The sequence below is a fragment of the Myzus persicae genome, unplaced genomic scaffold, assembly GCF_001856785.1.
Source record: "Myzus persicae strain clone G006 unplaced genomic scaffold, MPER_G0061.0, whole genome shotgun sequence".
Lineage (NCBI taxonomy): Eukaryota > Metazoa > Arthropoda > Insecta > Hemiptera > Aphididae > Myzus > Myzus persicae.
The window spans coordinates 137,195-161,447 of NW_019104077.1; the positions used below are offsets into that span (position 1 = coordinate 137,195).

The following is a 24,253-nucleotide window of genomic DNA, read 5'->3' on the forward strand; positions in this document are numbered from 1 at the left end:
ATTATTATTTATTGCACATATATAATATTTCATTACATTCACTTAGATTTTGAACGAAGACAAATATAAAACATTGGTACAACGTTTTAATGACCTTCAATTTAACAAATTTAACATAAATATTACGTTTTTAAATTATTGTCATCTATTATTTATCATACCTATAGGTAAATTGTACATTGATTTTTCTATATAAAAATCCTACTTAAAAACTCTCAAAATATTTTTCAATGCTTTATAATAATGCTGACAAAAAATAAAAATAAAAATCTATAAAAATAAGAATAATTTTTTAAAAAACCTGACAGTTATGCCTTCAAGAGAATTCAAATATAAAAAGCATTTAAACAAACGTCAGGGGGATTGCAAAGCCAAGTGCATATTCAATAACTAATAAATGGTAGCGTATAGGTAATAATTACAATTGTTTAGAAATAATATATAATATATTATTAGTCAAAAGCATATTATATACGATTTAAATTTTAAGTAGGTATAGCTAGTTTATTGTACATCTTAAGTAACTTACAAAAATACGAATGACTGGAACATTTAAAAAGTAAACAATCAATAAAGTTTCTATTTCTTTACACTCTTACACACTATAACCTTGAATGTATTTTAGGTGATTAAAATATAAGCATTCCTCATACATATTGTTTGAATGATTAAATGTAAATTGTCAGACTTATATAAGCAACGTTTATGGTAGTTGTGGAAAAACAATAATTTTATCATTTAGAACCTGAACCTCAGGAATAAAAAAAAACATACAGTTTTACGTTTCTACTTTCTATAACTACAAGAATATGAAATAGTGCAGCTGCATACCTTCATCAGACTTCTATTATGGTGTACATGTGAATATAATACACTTTCATTTTTACAATGACATTTTCGTTAATATTGTACACTTTTAGTGCAATGAAAGTTCTCAAAATGTGGTAGGTACAATGTACACAGATCAAATTACATGATACAATTTTTTATTGACAATACATTTTAAAAACTAATACAAATCTAAATTATCTTATCATAATAAATAGCTCAAAAATAATCAAAATATTTTTAAAATGTTATGATGTGTATAGAAAATGGTGATATTAAAATTCAGTGAAAATTTTGAGTATCTAAGTTTATTTTTATTCGAGTTAGACTAAAATATCAAATCGTTTTTTTCAAAAACTGGTTTTGTGTAAAAATTTCAGTTATTTGATTGTTTTTCCAGGTGCTTTTGAAAATTACTAGGGATTTTTTTCTTTTGACCCCCCCCCCCACATATTTACTAGATTTACATACCTACCAGAAAAGATGCATGCTTAGGTAGAAAATCGAAAAATTTTTAATGCCACAAAAGGTGATGATTGACACAATAATAATAATAAACACGCATCATTGTAAAATCAATACATTCATCACTCCGCTCAGAATCTAAAATTGTGTAGGCACTATTGTTTTGATATTGAAAATAAACTCATATTTTATAACAATTAAAATAACTATATTATAGGCAGTTTAAAATATCAAGAAATTATAAAATACTGCTTATCTTCATTTGAATATATATATAAATTATTGTGGAAACGAATTTAAAAAGTAATAACGATTTAAATTATGCTTCCAATCATTTCTATAGAAGTAAATTATTTTTATAACTAAAATTAAGTTTAATGATATTATAAAAATCTAGTTTATAATCTTGCTTGACTAACAAATATTTTGCTCAATGTCAATATATTTATTGATATTTAAATATTGGACGGTAAATGGTAATTACAATGCAACATCCAAACATCTTTTAATGGAATGATAAGGAAAAACTTTCTTTTTATGCTTAAATAGTTAAATAATACCTACTTAGTATTTATAGGGAAAAGAAACTTATAAGTTACACTAATTATATTTTTTGAATGTACAATCTATGTGTATATATAATGCCATTTCCATATTCTAACCTACCAATACTTTGTCCAAATTAAAACATCTGATTATGAAAAACTGTTTTTATAAATATACATTGCCACATTGGCATGTTATTATTTATAAGCAATTATGATATATAAGTTCCAACACTAAAACTTAAATACCAACTACCAATAAAATGTAACAAAAAATAAATAAATAAATAATTCTAAGTAATATAATAATAATGTAATATGTATAATATTAATATTTTGTATTATTATATATTATGCACAATATTATAATGATTTAACGTTAAACATATAAATATAGTTATGGTTAGACTGATAAGAAAAAAAATTGAAAGCGAAACTATGTTTCTATAGAACTTTTTATATTAAAAACATTTTAATGGAATATAATCAGGTGATTTATAATCGTTATTATATTGAAATAATAATACATTACATGCGTTTGAAATTGCATAGCAATATGTAAAAAAACATAATTTAATTATAAAAATATACAATATAATAATTGATTTTTATCTAGACAACTAAATTTGTTTTTTTTTTAAATTTGTTTAATTCTTTATATTGGATAAAATGACACGTCTGTCGCTTGAACAACGCGGAACTTAACTAAACCAAAACCTTTAATAAAAGTAAACAAAAATTAAAAATCATACACATCATCTGCAATTATATATACCTTTGTAAACGCGGAAAACTTGAATTGTTTTGTATACAATAGTTTTTTGCATACAAAACAATTTAACCACACGTTTAGGTATAGTATATACCTAGATACGGGTTCGCAGATTATTATTTTAGTGTCTACACTCTTACTAAATGTTTGAAGAGTAAAGACTACATTTTTAATTTCAAGAAAATGGCTAGTAGTAATTATAATTTGTGTTTCTTGGCACTTGTACTTTGTATGACTAACATACATTCTGAAAATGATTTTTACGATCATACACGGTCAACAAAACTATGTAAGACTAATCCAAATAATGTAATAAAAATAATTAAGTTTAACAATATTTTTTTACAGCTAAAATAATACGACCATGTCATCGGAGTGATCCAAATTTAAACGACTGTATAAAATGCGCCATCGAAGACCTAAGGCCATACTTGGCAAGAGGTAAACTATTAATTTATTTGTATTTGTCACATATCAATAATGATATTAAAAACGTATTATTAGTTCACTTCAAATAATTCATAGCCACGAGCTGAAAATTAAAAACGTATTCAAATTTATTTTAATTTTGGTGATTTAAAATTTGAATAGGGCCATAATCCATGAATATATAATATTTATGTATTATATTATACCGATTAAATTATAATCGCATGAGTCTATTTATTACTTCAATGTTTTCATCATTTAAATTTCTCACGCCAATTTCACCGTCTTCATATTTTACATAATTTGAAATACTCGTTTCAAATTAGCCACATTACATTTTTAATCTGATAACAATAATTAATAACCAGTATTAATTTTAAATTTTAATACTTCGTAATAAAAAAATTAGAGAACAAAACGTATGGCTCATCGGTCGTCTAACTTCAATCATATTATCACAGAAAAAAGATAAAACAGATAACATTGATGTTTTAATACTTACTAAAAAAAAATATGGATTAAAGTGTAAATTAATATTTGGAAAATTCTAATTTATGTATTACCGATCAAATTAATAACACAATAAGACGATTTATTTCTTTGAAGACCTAAAGAATCTCAGATCAAAGGTCTTCTTTGAATCAACGAAATGTACAAATAATTAATATATTGAGGACTAAAATATGATTTTAATGAAACAATAATAAACCTTTTTCGATCAACATCTTGTTGTAAATAATAAATATTATATACTTTTCTTTCAATATAATTGCATTAATATTTTTATTCTACTTAATGTGTTTATCAGGGATCCCGGAATTATTTATACCCTCATGTGAACCACTTTACATACCTGAAATTGTGATGAACCAAGGCAACAAAGGAAGTGTCAGTGTACAGTCAATATATCGAAACATCAGTGTGTATGGACCGAGTCAATTTATTTTAAAAAGTGTCAAGTAAGTTATAAAGTTAATATAAAGTATTTTAGAATATTTTTTATGGTTTCTGTTAACTTTTATTTTTTTTGTACATTGTATTTTTTATAATAATTATAATAATTTTTTTAGTTACTAATAATAGTCATTATACTTACTTCATATAAGTACACAAATGATTCTTTCTATTTAAAGATACATAATTCAATACTGTGTAAATCATTTATTTATTATTATGATTATTCAGAGTGGATATGGAAAAAGAAAGGATTCGAATTAAAGTATGGTTGCCTCATCTGTATATGACAGCCAATTATTCGATCGAAGGCAGAATTCTAATGTTACCTATTTCTGGGCATGGCCTAAGCGAGGGAAATTATAGTAAGTCATTTCAACCCTGGTTTTTTTTTATTAAATTAAATTTTGATTTCCTCGTGTTTTAGCAAATATTGAGGCTAATGTTCTCATCCAAGGTAACACTATTCAAATTGAAGGTAGAAATCATTTCAATGTCCAAGATGTAGCCATTGATTTTCAAATCGGTCATGCAAGTATTTACCTCAGTGACTTGTTTGAAGGCGACTTGGAACTTGGTAATATATACTTACTCATAAGTCATAACTGTAATTTACTTAAGTTTTCTACCTACGTCAATAAATTTAAGTATATAAAATAAAAATTAATTTTGTTTTATCGAGTATTGATACACATTTATAAAATCTTTATTGAAAAACGTTAAATATTTATGCCTATTCATTTGTATATGATTTACATATGAATACTGAAGTTGGTATAACTTTAATCCAAGTGTTGTATATTAGTTTTCATATTTGACATGAAATATATTATAATCTGAAAACTTCGTTAATAAGAAAAGTGTTATTATTATGTTTGTGCAGTGTCATATGCGTCACGGATGCATAATAATAAGACTTGGCAATAACAACCCAGTGCCTCACATTGAAACATCAAAATAAATACATTAATTTAAAATAAAATGTTTTTAAAACGCATAATATTATTTGAAACAAATTAAAAGAATTTTAAATAATTTTGTTTACAGGTATATAAGTATAAGTATCCACATTATGATAAACGGAATAATATGCAGTGTAGACAGTGTAGTTATACTCAAATAAATTTTATTTTATATTAACAACAATAATAATGTATATATTAATAGTATATTTATATTATTTATCCTTATATTTAATTTTTTCGTTAATGCTATTGAAAATCTATACGGAACACGGATAGATATATAATTATATAAGAATATTATCAATGAGAAAATGTATTGAAAGACAAATATAAACGACTCTTTTGTTGGCTATTTACAACTTATATACTTTTATTAATAATATTTATTTAATATCATCATTTTATTTGCCCAGGTGAAGCGATGAATACATTTTTAAATGATAATTGGAGACATGTTGCTCAAGAATTCAAACCTATTCTCGAAGAAACGATTGGTGATTTATTCAAAAAATTCGCCAACAAATTGTATCACAAATACCCAATGGAAGATTTTCTACTAATTTAAGTATATTATTATTGTGTAGGTATTAAAAATAATCCATAAATTATGTGTAAATATTTGGTGTTCTTTTTTAAAGTATTTTTATACATATTTATATTTTTATTATTATTATTATTATTTATTTATTTTTAACGTCATACCTATATAAGGTTTTTCAATTACAACGAATAATATGTTTAACTACATCAAATACCTACTTGTCGTGTTATTTTTTTTAAATTGTATCTTTCGTTACACTATAGTATGTTACATAGTAGGTACTTATACACTCGATAATTCGGTATTAAAAAAAAATAATAAACATATATATATATACATATATATACATTTACCGTAGACCAATCAAACGTACTGGACGTACGGACAGCCGACGGATAAAAACTTTCTCTGTCGACCACGTTCAAACTAGTCTTCTTCGGCGCTTGTAATATTACGCCGGTCGCAAGTATTACGCCAACATTCTGTGTGTCCGCTGTCTAGCACAGATTTGGTCTGTTTTTATTTCCTTCTCTCGCGGACGATTTCTGGAGGATATTTTGTACCGTTTTTTTTTTTGTGTTTCGTTTGCCATAATAACAAAACACCGCACATCCCCGTTTAGCCGAGATCACCAACCACTTGTGTGTGTACGACATATACTTACGACTGCAGTGTGAACGACCGACCAAAACAGGATGCTGCTTCTTACGGCTATAGTCGTGTGCGCTACAACCCTTGGTTGTATAGTGATGGTCCAAGCCAGTGGAAACCAAAAGCCAATTCAACAAGACCAGATACCGCCACTTCAAACTGCTCGTAAGGATTCATAGTACCTAATTAATAATTATAGTAAATAATATACCATAATATGGTAATGTTATGTATCCGTGAAAACGTAGAGTACACCTAATAATTAAATTACCAGTATTACTCAGTACAAGTACAACCCAAACATATTTTTGAATTCAGTATGTGGGACCTAAAACACTAGGCTCCAATGATCATCAATCTCCCGCAAACAGAGTTCTAAAATACGTATAGGGTACTGCAAGGGTATAATATAAGTGATAAGTATATGAGTATAACTGAGTTACCTATATAGTGTACCCAGTGGCATGTAATTAGGGTCCAAGTGTTGCTCAGGCAACACCTTAAATATGTAGGTGGGTGGGTATTTACAGAAGAAAAATAGGACATTTTATGGGCCGGTTTAACAGTATTATGAGGGGTAGGTCACCTACAATTATTTGAGCAACACCTATTTTTTTTTATGATACACGCCACTGAGAGTACCCAATTTTCGAGGAATACACCCGTTAAGTTGCTGTACGGTTATTTTTATATTTTTTGTATAGATTTCCAGTCACGAATATTTTACAATTTTGTTTCGACTTCGTTGGACGATGCTTTTTTAATCGGGCGTTGATACAATTTAATTGTCAGACTTTAATTGAAACATTTAACCTGACTGATCTACTAGTATTTGTTCTGTATATTATTATTTTTGATTGAAAAATGTATCACATATTGAATGCGCGTTGCAGGTTATGATCGAAATTGTTTTGCGTTACACGACGGACCATATTACGATCTTCCCTTAGAAATGCATTTATTTTTTAAATCTCAGGTGTAACCCTCACAAACTCCGTAATTTAAACATACCTATACATTATACTTTTAAGTCGGATTTGCATATCCTCGGAGCTGCTGTGTATAATATGACTTATATCACGTCAACCGTCTATATATAGACTTTAACGCGAAGTCAAATTCGTGTCATTAACGTACATCATAATTGTACGTAAAACGACTTTAAAAAAGCGATCGACGATACAGCACAATTTGACAGGGTGTTTACCGAGAGCAATTATATTATATTGTTGCCGCTGCCGCCGACCCCGAGTGGCGTTTCGCAACAACCCCGCTCGTCCACGTTTTCTTTAAGCATTCCGCGCACGAATTTACTTCCTAAACAGGTCAAAAACGATCGGTTTACACATAACGCACAAGGCGACAACGAATGAACCGGTGCACGACTAGGTCGTGTGCATCATAATAATATGATCGTCAGATGTTTTTCACCCAGATCTGGCTCCTGTTGGAATTATTCTATCCAATAAAACAATACGCCTGTGATATTTCATTATAACAATAATTGAATTATGGTCAATATAGGTATCGTTTTATGAGAAAACTCAAAAATAGTTGTTGTTTAATGTTTCGTTTTTTCGACCGTCTAAATCATAATAATAACGTACAGCGATTACGTAACACTGCAAACCATTGGCAGCACACACGTTCCATAATATATAATATGTTATATACATAAACTTAGGTATTGTATTTATATATATATGGACACTGCAGAATGTACATTGTACACAGTAGGTACATAGATATAATTATATACAAGTAGTAGGTACGTATATAGGTGCCACTACAATATAATAATATATATGTGTATAAGTAATAACCATAATATGTAATAACCAATAAGTAATAAACCAATATTAACCTATACCTATATGGCGAGTATTATAATATATATTATGTACATCTATATAATATATAATAATACCTGGTAGTTGTACTATACAGTCGACGCCACCGCACAAGATCGCGACCCGATCGAATTATGTAAGAACGAATGTTTTTTTGCGCGCACAAGCGGCGGCCATGTGTGTGTATAGGTAATAATAATAATAATAATAATATAAATATAATATGTGTACGTCGTCGTTGTCGTGAGCGCGTATAATATTGTAGTTGTTACTTGTTTGTTTATTATTATAAAATATCGCCTTGGAGCGACGGACACATTACTATTATATTATTATTATTATTATAACCTGCTGCTGGTCCGGCGACCGACCCATTAAGTAAGCGCCCTCATTAATGAAAGTGCGTTCGAAACGTCTGTAATAATAATAAAAAAAAATTTCCTATTTCTCTCTCACTCGTTTTTCTCGGTATTTTTATGTGGTCCTGCTCAGTCCCAGTGAAAGCAAACCACACGTGTCCGGCGACGCGCGAGTTTGTAGCGATAATAATTTAAAGATTATTACCTATACCCATTACAACCGTACATATATTATTACATACGTAATTATACATTTATAATATTATACATGTATGTACGGTCGATTATGCGGATGAAAACGATTTCGGAAGACATAATAATAATATTATATTATAATATACCGAAGGGGATTAAAAGTATATTGTAGTTTATAATAATATTAATAACATAACGAGGATTAGATATTAGGAGGTAACTGGGGCTAGGTACGTAGGCACCTACGCAGAACAAACGCAAACACTTATCGATGTTTTTATAGGTATATAAGGTATATTATTATTTTTATGTAATGCCTAAACTCGACGCAGAGCATCTCGTAATCCGTGAAAAAGATATGTACTTACAAAAATAGGTAGGTACTTACAATCATAGAGACAGTATACGGATTCCGTACTGGAAGGTATACCTAAATACCTAATTATGTTATATAAAGCATACATGTATAATAATAATATAATATTATTACATGGGTACCTACTATACCTACATAACAAATCATTTGTGATGTACTTACCTATACAGTTTGAATTTATATAAAATTACTCGTTGGACACATACCTCTGTAGCTATAAACTATATAATGTACCTATTACTTATTAGACATTTTCACTCCTTAAATAATATTATCAAAATCATTATAAAATAAATACAGTTTAGTCAAATCATAAACAATAGCGTCATTATGTCAATACAACTTCTTACATGATGAAAGTATACGGTTACATAATAATGTATTTACTTAAAACCGTATACCAAAGGTATCACAAATTAATAAATAAATTGAGTTTAATTTTAAATTACGCACCGTTAAAATTTGAAGAACCCCAGGAAACATACTATTAAGGATCCATATCTCGTGTAATTTTCCTGCATATTTTTAAAAAAAAAAAATTATATTTTATACATAGTTGGGTATATCTTGACCGTTTAAAGAATCAATAATTTGATACTTGTTGTATAGAAATTCAAGTGCTTGAAGATTGTAGGTATCCTGCACAACCTACTCCACTCTTTTAATTATTTAAATAAGCAACGAAAAACCAAAATACACCTTCACAAAATAATCATCTCTTATATCACAATCAATTTCAAGTTGAAATTCACTTATCTTCTTTCTTCTTGCGTACTTAATACATTTATCGCAAAAGGTATTATTTCTCCGTAGACTATTCATGTTTAATATTTTCACACTCACAAATATTAATTATCTTCGTTAGCAAATATCAACTCTAATATAATTACTTCATTAGTTTAAATTTAATTTATAACCTTTGGTATTATTAGCTACGACTGTATCGTTCATAAATCGTAATAATATATTGTTATGTAATATGTATTTATATTTATTGTCAAGCTATATTAAGTTATAAGTAGGTAATATCAATAAAATAAAAAACTTAAATCGTTTGATGAGAAATCGTTATTTTAAGAGAGAATATCTCGTAGAATTTTCACTACAGACACTCACAAAACAATATTTTGAATTATAATCAAATTTTATTTTTGGTTTTTGCAAGAAAAACTTACTTAGAACCTTAAAATAGCTTGTGTAGAATTTTCAAACCTCGGGAATAAAAAATAATAAATGTTTCCCATATAAACTTTTAATTAAAAATAATATACAAATGTTCACGAATCTGATGTCAAAATTCTAATTTCAAACGTTCATAAAAAAATTCCAGTATTTACAGCTTATAAGGAACCTTATATAATTCATTTTCAAGCATTTTGACCGAGCGAACATTTATTATCAACATTTATATAAAATAAACTACAAAAATCAAATAAGGGTCTATTTTGGTTACCTTGATGGTTGCCAAATAATTATTTTAATGAATGTTTGTGTTAGATTGAACGGAGAGAAGAATGTATATTTATTTTCCAATGATGTGTGTTTTTTTGCCTTAAGTGACTCTTTCTAGTAAAATAAATGTTCTGATGGTCAACTTTGATGGAGATTTCTTGTAGAAAATTGGATCTATAGTCGGTACTTTTAGAAGGTCAATTGAAAATTCTCAGCACTTTTTAAAGTATTCGAGAAAAACTAAAAAAAAATACAAACATTTGTTAAAATGTTGATATTATTATTAGAACAACTGTTTAGTAACCTTGGTAGACAAGAAGTTATCTTCGCTCAGAATCATCGTAAACTATGATTTTATCATTGAATTCAAATTTAAAATGTTCATTAAACTGCCTATACTCAATGACGAGGTACACTATATAGTACACACCAGAGTTGTTATCTACTTTTGTTTTCCTGATTATTTTAAAAAGTAATTAGAATTTTAAGTATTCAATTTTATATTAAAATAAGTTTAGAAACAGACAACTTAGCAAGCTTGCAGCAGAGTGAGTTTTCTTAACTCGTTGTTTAAAAATATCATGAATATATATATATTATATAATTTATATAAAGATCTTCTGACATCTTGCCATAACGATAACAATTAAGAATTAAAATATTTATTATTTTATCAATGAGTATGTTAAATTGTTTTAGCTGTTTGGTTAAATGCTTGCAAAAAGAAAGATCCAAATTTGGATGAATGTATCCGTATGACTTTTCAGAACATGTTTCCTTACTTGGCAAAAGGTAATATACTTGTGTACAAATAAATATAATGTAATACGAAAAACAATTATTAAACTTTAGTTTAAAATATTACTCTGGATTAGGAATACCGGAGATTGGAACCAGGCCGTTCGAACCAATGGATATTGACAAAGTGTCTTTAACTAAAGGCCAAGGGGCAATAACATTATCCGGAGCATTCACAAATCTTATTGTACATGGACCAAGTAATACGACCGCTTTGTATACCAAGTATGTCAATTTAAATAATTTAAAAACTAAATTACAAATTATAAAAATAGGTAATAACTAATAATTACCTACTATAATATTGGTTGTACCATTTATACCTACGCATAATAATACAAGTATAAAGTAAAAAAAATCAAAAAATATATATACACGTATAATGTATATTGCATAAGTGTACTAATAAAATTATGTTGTACAAAACATCTAAAAAAACTATAAAAAAATGTAATTACCTACCCAACTAATTTTCATTAGATATATTAGGTAGATGTGTTATATATATAAATATATTATAGGTATATGTAGTAAAATTATTACTGTTATATTAATTTTTTGAAAAAAATAACAACAAAAGCCTCTGTATACTAATACGTACTTTTTAGTTTTACAATTTTTAAAGGTAAGTAGGTATTCAAAATGTTTCGTCCCCCGACTTGCTTGTCTCTTCACTACATTTTAGTTGTCCCTATCTATTAATGATAAAGCAAGTTAAGGTTTAAATGGGTTTATTTATAACCAACTTAATACAGTGAAAAACTAATGATAGCGACAGCACTATGTTACAAAGCATTCATATATGATTAGTTAACATATTACAAAGCATGTAGGTACCTAAGAAATCAGTAAAAATATTATTTCTATAAAATGTGTGCTTCGTCACCTGTTGTATGTAGATATTCTTGAAATTTCTTCTGGTATCTCTAAGAATAATCTATGAAATGTTCGATTATGTTGTTTTAGAGTGTATAAAACACAACCATTATACACACATTTCCATTTATCTATACAAATGAATATATTAAAAAGTATAAAATATACATAAATTATTACCAAACAACAAATGTAATTAAATATGAATAAAAAGCCAAAATTAAAAGTTTTACTTTTAGAACAAAATAAGATAATAATCGGCATCATCATCATTATTGTTTATATTATTTTTCCTTTTTCATGCCAGGGCTCTCCAACAATCACAGCTCTAAGGGGCATCACGATTATTGGTCAAGGGAGCAGTTTCACAGAAGGAAAAAATAATATTTTAATAATTCCATGATGGTGATGTTTATTATGACAGTATGTTAATGAAAACGATGATAAAATAAACTTCCATAAATACAAACATTATATAATACATCTTTATTATCCCAATAATTGAGAATCCATTAAATTGTGTTGTAAAAAGACAATGGAGCCATGAGATGAAAAAGTTTAAAAATCTACTTTTAATCTATAACAAAGGTTTATATAGATACTGTTTAATATATTGTATACTTTACACATAATCATCTAATTAATACTCAGTGGTTGAGGATAAAATTAACGAATGTGACGAATGTGTAATGCGTTTAATGATATTTCAAATATTTCCCGAACAATTTTTTGCACAAATTTGATTTTAAACGATTTGTAATGACTGTACATACTTTTAGGATGGACTTGGTGAAAAATCGTCTAGACATTGGTCTATTCATACCAACAATCAAAGTAGAATCGAAATACGATCTGAAAGGAAATTTATTATTGTTACCACTGGTTGGTGTAGGCGATGCTAAACTATATTTAAGTGAGTATGAAACAAAACTTAAATCATAACATGTAGAAAATATTAAACTTGTTTAATTTTCAGAGAATGTGACTACACACGTACAGACAAATATCTACTTCCCCCAATATATGAACGAAACTGTAATGGTGGCTAGCAGTATGAAAGTTGACTTTAACTTGGCTGCAATGCGTGCCAACTTTGACAATTTGTTCAATGGCAACAAAGTATTGGGTAAGTAAATATTCGTACAAAATTACTTGGCTTGAGTAAAAACACAATATAATATGAATCATAATCAGTATAAAAAAAGAAATGACGTTCGTATTTTATAGTATTATAAAACTGTAAAAATGTCTTGTATTTTCGATCATGTTTTCTACTGTTTCACAGGGCGAACTGTCAACACGTTTTTGAACCAAAACGCATTGGAAGTGGTAAATGGTCTGAAAGAAAATATTGGTGAAAACCTTTCGACCATATTTAAACAGATTATGAACGATGCATTTAGTCACATGCCAACGAAACTGTGGCTACAAGACGATTAGTTGACTTATGTAACTTTATTATTATGTGAGCATTGTTGTACATATAGCCTATTTCGAATTATTTTAACGTATACCTATAATTATATTATTATTATATTCGTGATTCATGATTATAATTTTTAATCATTGTATTTTGTACTTTTTATTTTCACAACTATGTTACTATTGTATATGTATTACTATTATTAAAAATGTATGAAGAGGAATAAAAATCAATGATACACTTCCTAAGTATTGCAAGACGAACAAACTAAAATTCAACTAAAACAAATTAAGTCCTTTCACTTTTCTATCAAGCGAATTTATATTATGAATTACTACCTAAATATTATATAGAGTTCTAAAAATTGACCTTCAGTCACAATACAAATTATATCTGACATGACGTATGCGACCATATGTACAAGTATAAAATACTAATAAATAACCTAACTTCATATTTATTGTTATAACTATATAGGTATTAAGCAGGTCTCTGCTCACACAACTCGTGTACTCGGCGAACATCATTATATTCGCCGATGCTTGCGTGTATTTTGACTTGACGGTTGTTATTATAATATGTCGCTCCTACAAGACTCGTATATTCATTGATTATTCGGCAATCGTATACTGTATACTCTCCAAGCCATCGCTAATATTCTTAAACGACTACCTATAATAGTATTCACCGATTAATTCGACCAAAAATTAAAACAAATTATAATTGTGAAATTCATATCAGTCATCAGTATGGGAGATCCAGGGGTTCTGGACTCGACCCCCCCCCCCCCGAACTCCAAAAAAAGGATAACTAAATTAATATTTTAATTTTAATTTGATATTGTATTATAATAGATACAATGTAGATGATATTTATACAAAGACGTTAAGTATAACAATAAATAAATAACAATTTTCTGATATCAATACCTAAAAAATGTCAGAATTAAAAACATTGTTGGACCCCCCCCCCCACACAAAAAAGTTAAAAATACGCCATTGCAGGTCATCAGTGTCAGTCCAAAATGGATGTATATAATATAATATAGTATAGTGACGATGACGAGCAGATCGTAGTTAGTGCCGCATTTACGGTGATGTGTGCTAATTAAAAAACTAAAGCCAAAAGAAGATGGAGAAGTTTGTCTTTGAATAATAATATAATTTATTTGCACATATAAAAATTAAAATCAAAATATCACTCACTTTCTCACTAATTGCTACTTTTCAAAAACTACAAAAAGTGTGAATTTAAAATTTAGAATAGTGCAGGTTCCTCTAATGCTGTAGATGTGCAATAATAGAAGGGATTTTAAAATATTTGTATACATAGAAAATAAAATTTTATAATTATATTTTTATAATCATACTTAATTTTATTAACTATAATTTTAGACCTGTACTTTATACTTGGTCAAGAAACGACCCAAATAACTATGAACAAAGTCAGTGCAGGTCACATTTAATGGAGTATTAGAGAAAAGGGGAAAAATCAACAGGCATTTAAATCATTTAATTTTTCAAAGGTAACAGTTACTGTGCAGGATCAGCTAATTAATGAATTTTAGAAAATATATAAAATGTATACCTAATATATTTTATTAATAAAATTTTGCCTTCTTGAAAAAAAATTGGGTAGGTACTTGAGTAACGCTCTGCTGTACAATAGGTGTTTAGAGAGTCACTGTAATGAAGGTGTTAAATTTAAATTCAATGATATAAAATCATTGGATACGAAAAATGATTCTGAGTGAAGAGTCTGTCAGCTTAAAATTTTACTAGGTAGGTATGTTTTATGATATTATGGTGATTAAAGCTATTTTTTTTTACTATTATTGACATTAATAGTTAATACCACAGTAGGCTAAATTCATTTTTTCCAAAAAAATTACATTTTAAAATTTCATTGTGTGTATACGTATACTGCAATATAATAATATACTTTAAAAAACTGAAGTATACCCACGTATAATATTTTTTAATGACAATAAAATAACTAAAATCGTTATCCTTGATTTTAATATGCAATTTCATCCAATTTGAACTTAAAATGTCTGTAAAAAATAACTGTGTTTATATATTTTTTGGTTACCTACAGTATTTATGAGAATCCTTGTTTTAAACTTTCAATCCGTTACTAAAATATTTTTTTAACTACAATAAATTTAAACATTTTCGAGATTTTGATAAATGTTGTCAAAATTTGAACTTAAAATATTTTTGAAAAAATCGTATCTATGGATCTTTAATATATTTTACCGACTACATTTATAACAACTTAAGAGGAACCTTATATTCAATTCACAAGCTTTTTGACCCAACGAATACAATTTTATTGACAGGTATATTATATAAAAAATAAAAAATAATTTCAAATGTTTTTAAATAACTTAAAACGAAAATATTTTGAACATTTAATCATGTTTAGAAAATGATAAAATTAACATTTGATGAAAATGTCAAGTACCTAGGTACCTATAATTATAAGCTTTTGAATAATAACGAAATAAGGATGTATAATAAAATTATAGAAAACATACAATATTAGAAGTAGAATATTATGGACCATACATTACATTAATAAAGATCTTCATTATCTATGGATCTATGGTGGAGGTGGTTATGGATCTTATACCACTAAATAGATAAGAACTGTGTAGAACTTGTGTCTTAGATCATAAACTACTACTATTATTAGTACTATTAGTACTACTTGTATATTATAATCTAAGACAATAGCATTACGAGCCGCGTAACAACCACATTTCGCAGTGATGTTACTATCCTTATGAAAAATACAATAACCATACTACGAGTATAATATATAAATACCTTATGTCGGGTTGCATGGACAATCACTAAATAAGTTATTTAGCCATGCACTAAACATTTAACGAATCCATAATAGTGAGCTAATGATCCTTTAAACATGATTTAGTGGCCCATAATTGGTCCATTAAATTTTATTGGACCGTTAAATTAATACATTTTTCATGCAACCAGGCATTACTGAGTTAGTATCTTACCCTGCTACCCCGCGCTACAATGATTCGTACGGGTATAATCGAGTAATCATAGAGCGCCCTCTATGTGACTATGTTGTTTAGCTTTCCATACACTCATAGCTTGTCTAGTAGATAATGAATATTTTGGAAGATGTGCCCCCTCTCGTGTTCCACCGCAGTGTTACCACAGAATATAATATTAATTATAATATAATATTCTGTGGTGTTACCAGGGAGAAATTTGATAAATTTCTATCTTATCTACAAAAAGTTTCAACTTATATCATTAAACGAATAATAAATAGTAAATACTAAAATGAAAACAACAATATTTAATATTTGTACTCTCAATTTTTAATCTGTATTCTGTATAATACAATAACACTATAATAATATACTTAATTTCTCAAGTAATAAATGAGCTCTATTAATATACAAAATAAAAATTATATTTTATTATGTTCAAAAAATAGGTAGAGGAAGTAATCTTTTTTCCAAATCAACGTAGTTTATATGCTATGAAAATGTATATTCTTTTTCAAGAATATCTAGTTCATTATTATTTTTCTGTAATTTGAATTTGAAAAACTGTTGTATTACTGAGTCATCAATTCTTATTTATGTGTAATTATTAACTTCTGGTGGATCAATTTAGCTGGAAATAAAGTAAGCATTTTTTGTTTTGATTGTTTAGAATCACACAAAATAATCACTGTGTCCATATGCCTGACCATGGTCAGTACCATAATTTACACACAACTATTGCCAAACTTACTTCTGGAATCTTAAAACAATTAACCTACAAATAATAATATAGTAATAATTTGTAATATTAACACCTTGAATAATGTGATGTAATTCAAACATAAATAATGTATAACCTGTATGATACATTTTATCAAAAAAATCCAAACAATAATGTACTTAATAAAAACTTTTTAATTAGATTCAGTTGCATATATCTAAGTAAACATGGATCCTGCTTTGTTGAGAGAAAGAGAATTATTCAAACTTAAAGCTTCAGCTATTCCTGTGTAAGTGCATTACTATATCATGTTATGTTATTCAAATAATAATTTTACAGTAACTATAAACTGATTACATTGTGTTTCCATTGTAGAGTTGAAAAAAGGTTAAGAGAAGACAATAGCAACAAAGATGAGTTTAAAAGGAAATCAAAACCATTACCATCTATGCCAAGGCCACCTTCGCCCCCAAATACTTCTAGTTCATTGAAGTATGAACTGTTTCATATAGATTTATTCAACGTAATTTTAATAACTTAAACTTTTATTTAACACTATAGTAGCTACAAGTCGTATGGGCAAAGTTCTCAGTATAAATTTGGTGTTCTCACTAAAATAGTTAAGTATATTAGAGCTCGACATCAGGATGGAGATGATCATCCGTTAACATTAGATGAATTGTTGGATGAAACTAATCAATTAGATGTGGGAGCTAAAGTTAAAACGGTACTTATGTTATTGATTTATTATATATTCATATCAAAAATTAAAAATCAAATTTATATCATAATTTTTATGTTTATTATTATTATTATCAAGTGGTTAGAAACTGAAGCACTACCAGGAAATCCAAAAATTGAACGTACACCAGATGGAAAATATATGTTCAAGCCTCCTTATAAACTTAAAGACAGAAAAGCTCTGTTGAAGTTATTAAAACAACAAGATTTGAAAGGTTTAGGAGGAATTATGATGGACGATATTCAAGAATCATTACCTAACTGTGAAAAAGCTCTTAAGGTAAAAACTAGAAATGAATTATAAAAATTCTGTTGTACATTTTATTTATAAAAAATATTTCACTATTAATATATTATACTTATTTTTACAACAGCATTTACAAAATGAAATATTATATGTTTGTCGGCCCGGGGATAAAAAAAAAGTCATGTTTTACAACGACAAATCTGCAACTATTGATATTAATGAAGATTTTAAAAAAATGTGGAGGAGTATTGCAGTGGAAAATATGGATGATGAAAAGATAGAGGAACATTTGGAGAAACAGGTATGTTTACTACAAAACCAATATTTTAAAACAAAATACTGATGTTATACATAAAATATTATTTAGGGTATAAGTTCGATGCAAGATAATGGTATCAAAAAAGTAAATCATGTAAAACGGAAAAAACCAGTGACAAAGAAAAGATTCTCTAAGAGACCAAGGGATAATGAACATTTAAAAAATGTGTTGGAAGATTATGATACATTGTAATCCTTTATTTAAGTATGATTATTATTTTTTTTGTTGTACATTAATAAAAAAAAATTGTATATTAATTACTATTTGTCATAAAGTGCTCAATTATATTATCAATACTTAAAACAGCTTTTAGTCGTCGAGGTACTGTTCCTAAACTCACTAGTTTATCAGGTCTTTCAGCTTCTTCAATTTTGGTTAGACTAAATAATTCCTAGAAAAATTTCAATATCATAAACTGAAATTTTAATATTACAAATAAATCAAGTCACCTTGTGATGTTTATCCTCAGTTGCTTTTAATAATTCATATTTTTTTTCATTAAAAATTAAAACAACACGTCCCGATCTAAAATATTGAAGTTTACCTATTGGTTTGGACTTAAAAACAGCTTCTGTATCATTCTGAAATTAAACATTAACATGATTTGCAATATTCATATTAGCCATTATTAATATCTTAATATTTACTTCAGTTTTTAAATGGCCATTATATTCCATTTTTATAGGTACTTCTGATTTTAATTTTAAGGGCATTACATCATTATCATTATTTTCTCCTAAATCAATATTTGCAATCTTTGGTTGAATACTAAATGAACTGTCATAGAACTAATAAAGTCAAACAATTATTATACAATTTCAATTAATTATAGGTTATAATAAGATGGCTCACTGCAATAGAATACATTCTGTAAAATAAAAGGTGAGTTTGATAAAAAATTGTTAATATCACTTTACTTTCACACAGACTAAGATGGAATGGACTGGACATAAACTGGCAGGCGGGCGAAGCGGAGCTTAAGGCTTAGAAGTCTTGTAGGGGGAATATACCTATGTTTTATATTGAGCTGCTTGTATTCATCATACAAGCTAGATGATAAACATAGGTACCCAGTAGCGTAACATAGGGTCCAAGAGTTGCTCAGGCAACACCTTAAATATGAATGCGTGGGTATTGATAGAACGAAAGTAGGACATTTAATAGGCCAGTATAACAGTATAATGAGGGGTAAGTCACCTAAAATTATTTGAGCAACACCAATTTTTTTTTAAGATACACACTAGTACGCAACTGAAGGAATCGCTTGATAGATACATGCTGTCCCCCAAGCTCCCTCACCACACAAGACTCTTCTTTAAACATAATATGACTCTGGTTACCAGTCCATTCTATTTTAGTTTGTGCCTATAGAGCATAGATAACTTTGCTCCAGGGGCAACTACTAGTGATTTTATTATCAAGTTGCCTGATCAATCAACTTTAATTTTTAATCAATGTCTTTAAATATAAAATATTTTGGTAAATCAAGTAGTAATAACCTGTAAAGTAATTAATAATTCAGGAGAAATTAATTCACTTAATGAAGGATAAATATTCTTCTGGAATGGATATTCTAAGCTCATTTCAGTCTTAATTTGTGGTACCCTGTCTAAAACAAATACTATTACATAATTTCCAAGTAAATATTAGTTCATTTTTTAGTACCTTTTTTGAAGAAGGGTAATCGAATTGGTCCATGAGGCTCATCTATCGGGTCATCAATATCAAATTGAGCATTTTCTATCATTTGCATTTGTTGTATGCTTTGACAAGCTTCTTTTTTCACCTAAATCAATTTGAATAGATACTCCAACATCAAAATACTCAATACAAACCAAATATAACTATAATACTCACATAAGATCCTGAACTATTGAAACTGCCAAGATTTGAATAAGATCGAAAACCAGATGATAATCCCATGCGTGATGGACCTGATCTACCCTGGCTTGTTGAACTCATGTTAGAAAATACACTTTGTATCTAAAAATAGAACCTAATATAATTATTCTAAATAACAAATAATATTAATGATTAAATATAATATTTTTTTTTTCAAAAAAATTATTTTGTATATTTTATGATTGATCTGTTGGCTACTTAAAATTTGATTTAAAAAAAAGTAATTTTTATATACAAAATTAAAGATAATTATTTTATAATATAAAGTAACAACTAACAATATTAATAACATTTAATTCTTAAGTCAGATATAAACCTGTGTTGTAGATCTTTCTTTAGTTTTTTTTTGTTTTTGTGCTGACAATAATTGGGCACTTGAATTAGCGTCATGTTCAACTTTGACTTCTACTTTAGCTAGTTGATCTGACCCCTTGGCTACATTTCTGGAGAAAAACGTAATGTTCAATATACTTTTGACTATATAAAGGTCAATTTTTTTTTTTAAATACAATTTTTCATATCTGTTATTACTATAACATAAATATATAATATTAATGTTTAATATTTATCAAGTATAGTGATAGTTTGTAGGTGAGAGAATTATTCATTGGTAAGGTTAGGTTTCAACCTAGCAGCGAAGTTCCCAATAACAGTGTTAGGAGATGTGGACAGATTAGCAATGTATTGGTTAGAGCCTACTTATTTTACTATTCAATTACTGTTCCTTGAGAAACACATTCTTCAATTTTGGTAATGAGAGAGAAAAGTTCTCAGGCAAACGGAGAAATATTGTTCCTTTCCCTTTATACACATGTTGATTAGAAGAAAGTTTGACATTGGAAATAAATATTTTAACTTGAGTAACCGAACTGGATGCTATACCTGGTACTCAATTACCTGTACCTTAGAATATATAAATACAATTTATTATGTGCTCACTCCATATCTAGGAAAACACTTGTTCAGACATTTTTTTTTTTTAGAATATTTTATCAACTAATCTGTGGATTTGTGTGTTATGGCATTTGTTCCTTAACCCAAATTAGGAATGAGGGGAAGTTCTTTCAATGGATGGTAAAATGATCTTCAGACATTCAGCTACTCGAGAAAAGTATAGAAGTAGTCTTATTGGCCTGTAATATTGAGGACAATTTAAGGGCTTACCAGAATTGGAACTCATAATTTTAGAAAATTTCTCAGTAAAATAAATAATTAACCTTTTAAATCCTAAATTTGGTGTAAACGAAAGTTTTGCTGCCCCAAATTTGGGCATATTCTTTGACCGTTTATCCATTTCAACTTATAGTTCCATTTATTGGCTCAGCAGTTGTTTAATTCTATAAGAAATAAAACAGACATCTGTTAATAATGATTATTTAAAATATGATTTTATAAATGAACTCCATAATCATAACATTTATTTTGTTGCATTAATTTGAATCAATTCTTACTTACTAGGTATTTGGTAATTTTCAGCTTTGAACTTGGTTTTAACAAGCGTTTTGTATTAAAGCGATCAAGCGTGGACTACCATAGTACCATTAGTTCATGCTTTCAAGTTTCAAATATAAAATATTTATGAAATGACACACTATCACTTCCATAGATAATGTATGTAAAACACATATATACAAAAATAATATTATTATCAGCTATGTTAGTTTCAAAGATTTTGGAGGTTATGTTGACTGATATGACCATTTTTTAAATTAGTTTTTAGTAAATAAAATTTCAAAACATCTTTTTAAAATTTAAATAATAAATACAAATATGATTTAGTTATATTTTTATGTTTAATTAATGTTTATTTGGTGTTTAATATTGTACAGGGCACTATGGTCTGAGACCTTAAAATAATGCAATTACTCGAAACAAATCGATAGATTTATAAATTGAGTACAGTTATGTCCAAAGAACCAAGTACTAGCAAGGAGAAGCGGAAGAATTTGCGTAAAGATGACGGTTCTAAAATACTGAAGGTCTTGACATTATACGAATACCTCATAAAACTTCCAGAAGCCGTCCAAGATCGGCTTTACAGTCATCCGCCGACTTGCTTGACAGTGTTTAGAGTATTACCCGATATTGCTCAACAGTTCACTTTACGTATTTTGTTCATCGAACAGCCAGTTCCGCAATCAGTACTTTCGTCCTGGGTGCCGGCCAATTATTCCAGTGAACTTGACGAATCTATAGACGTAGCCACTAATTTACACATATGGAAGTTAACCGGTGTGTCTGGTGGCCTCAAAGGATGGATTCTGAATTCTACGTTCAAGAAGAAACTCAAAGTGGCACTCATGGGCGGTGGCCGCTCTACAGTACCCAACAGCGATATGGCGGCTGATCCGAAAGCAAGAGATATAGACTTTTTAGATTCATATGCGTATGAACGATGGGAATGCATATTACATTATATGGTTGGTTCTAAACATGAAGGTATATCGTCAGATGCAGTCAGAGTGTTACTAAACGCAGGTCTCATGGTAAGTAACAAGTGCAATCATTACAATATAATTCTATCAGGTACTTTGCAATGACATTATATTTTAGGTCAGAGACACGGATGATAGTCCAGTAATTACTTCAACAGGATTTCAGTTTCTTCTACTGGACATGGCCACTCAAGTTTGGTATTTCATGCTGCGCTATATGGAAACAGTTGAATCGAGGGGTCTTGATCTTGCTCAATGTCTGACATTCCTCTTTCAAATCCATCTTGGTACTTTAGGATGGGATTACATAACAGATGAAATGTCTGAAAACCTTCAAGCGTTTTTACAACATCTACGAGAATTTGGATTGGTTTACCAAAGGAGACGTAAGGCTGGACGTTTTTATCCTACTCGATTAGTAATTGAAATGGGGCAAGGAAATAGCCGTACTTCAGAACGAATGAAAAATAAAGAACGTTATATAGTTGTAGAAACCAATTTTCGGATATATGCAATGACTGATTCTGATCTAAAAGTTGCCTTAGTTGCATTATTTACTCATATGCTTTACAGGTAATACTTATTATAATAATAGGTAATAGTTAAAATATATATTATACTATTTGCTGTTTTAGATTTCCAAATATGGCTGCTGGTATACTAACAAGAGATTCAGTTCGAACAGCATTACGGAGCGGCATTACTGCTGCACAAATAGTGAGATTTCTTACTGTACATACACATCCACAGATGCAAGAATGTGGAATGCCGCAAACTGTAATTGATCAAATTTATTTATGGGAAAATGAAAGAAATCGACTAACATACACAGATGGTGTGTTATATAGTAATATAAATACACCTAATGATTATGAAACAATTAAAAATTATGCTGCTGAAATTGGAGCATTAGTGTGGTGTGATGAAAGAAGAAGAAACATTGTTGTGAGTACTGATGGACACGATGATGTTAGAAAGTTTTGGAAAAAACAACCAAAATCTGATCCATTTTAAGTGTGACAAGTTCCGTTCTGTCATTGTTTTAACACAATGTTAAATTGTCCACTATTCATGTAAATGATTTGAGTAATTTGGTTATTAATTTAACAGCACTAATCATTCAACAGCCAAAGTTAGATTAATTATAAGTGCAACAGAGCAATAATTATTGTGTACATATAATTCATAATTAAATTGTCATACTAAAAATTATTATGTATTTATTTATTCTACTTATGTATTCTTTTAAATAAAAAATTCAATTTTTTTAATGATGAAGTGTTGTTTTTAAAACCCATTCAGTTTAATGCGTATGGTATAAAACAGCGATTCTCAACCGGGGGGTTGCCAACAATTATTTTAGGGTCGTCAATTAATGTGG

The 24,253-nt window shown here is 28.3% G+C and overlaps 5 protein-coding genes across 6 annotated transcripts; 4 read left to right on the forward strand and 1 right to left on the reverse strand.

The window, feature by feature from the left end:
- The first annotated feature begins 2,505 nt into the window (after positions 1-2,505).
- Positions 2,506-5,584, forward strand: LOC111038394 (protein takeout-like). The gene is made up of 6 exons (XM_022321468.1): positions 2,506-2,899; positions 2,959-3,051; positions 3,848-3,998; positions 4,225-4,358; positions 4,421-4,570; positions 5,372-5,584. The coding sequence occupies exons 1-6, from the start codon at positions 2,794-2,796 to the stop codon at positions 5,521-5,523; spliced, it is 786 nt and encodes a 261-aa protein (XP_022177160.1). The 5' UTR covers positions 2,506-2,793; the 3' UTR covers positions 5,524-5,584.
- Positions 5,585-6,194: 610 nt separating this feature from the next.
- Positions 6,195-13,935, forward strand: LOC111038393 (protein takeout-like). The gene is made up of 6 exons (XM_022321467.1): positions 6,195-6,315; positions 11,082-11,174; positions 11,258-11,405; positions 12,836-12,969; positions 13,033-13,182; positions 13,342-13,935. The coding sequence occupies exons 1-6, from the start codon at positions 6,195-6,197 to the stop codon at positions 13,494-13,496; spliced, it is 801 nt and encodes a 266-aa protein (XP_022177159.1). The 3' UTR covers positions 13,497-13,935.
- Positions 13,936-16,765: 2,830 nt separating this feature from the next.
- LOC111038391 (transcription initiation factor IIE subunit beta-like) lies at positions 16,766-18,792 on the forward strand. Its single transcript, XM_022321463.1, has 7 exons — positions 16,766-17,149; positions 17,430-17,517; positions 17,604-17,720; positions 17,790-17,955; positions 18,049-18,249; positions 18,344-18,517; positions 18,584-18,792. Exons 2-7 carry the CDS (start codon positions 17,456-17,458, stop codon positions 18,725-18,727), a joined length of 864 nt encoding a protein of 287 aa, XP_022177155.1. The 5' UTR covers positions 16,766-17,149; positions 17,430-17,455; the 3' UTR covers positions 18,728-18,792.
- On the reverse strand, positions 18,710-22,042 carry LOC111038390. Of its 2 annotated transcripts, none has more exons than XM_022321461.1 (9): positions 21,893-22,042; positions 21,655-21,774; positions 20,754-20,880; positions 20,393-20,518; positions 20,201-20,321; positions 20,035-20,156; positions 19,183-19,323; positions 18,985-19,116; positions 18,710-18,926 (listed from the first exon to the last, which is right to left on the reverse strand). In XM_022321461.1, exons 2-9 carry the CDS (start codon positions 21,729-21,731, stop codon positions 18,789-18,791), a joined length of 984 nt encoding a protein of 327 aa, XP_022177153.1. In that variant the 5' UTR covers positions 21,732-21,774; positions 21,893-22,042; the 3' UTR covers positions 18,710-18,788. The 2 variants fall into 2 exon arrangements, with proteins under 2 accessions (XP_022177153.1, XP_022177154.1); XM_022321462.1 differs by having other exon boundaries at positions 18,789-18,926; positions 20,035-20,144; positions 21,893-22,039.
- Positions 22,043-22,145: 103 nt separating this feature from the next.
- Positions 22,146-24,081, forward strand: LOC111038389 (general transcription factor IIH subunit 4-like). Its single transcript, XM_022321460.1, has 3 exons — positions 22,146-22,923; positions 22,991-23,445; positions 23,508-24,081. Exons 1-3 carry the CDS (start codon positions 22,342-22,344, stop codon positions 23,884-23,886), a joined length of 1,416 nt encoding a protein of 471 aa, XP_022177152.1. The 5' UTR covers positions 22,146-22,341; the 3' UTR covers positions 23,887-24,081.
- The last annotated feature ends 172 nt before the right edge of the window (positions 24,082-24,253 follow it).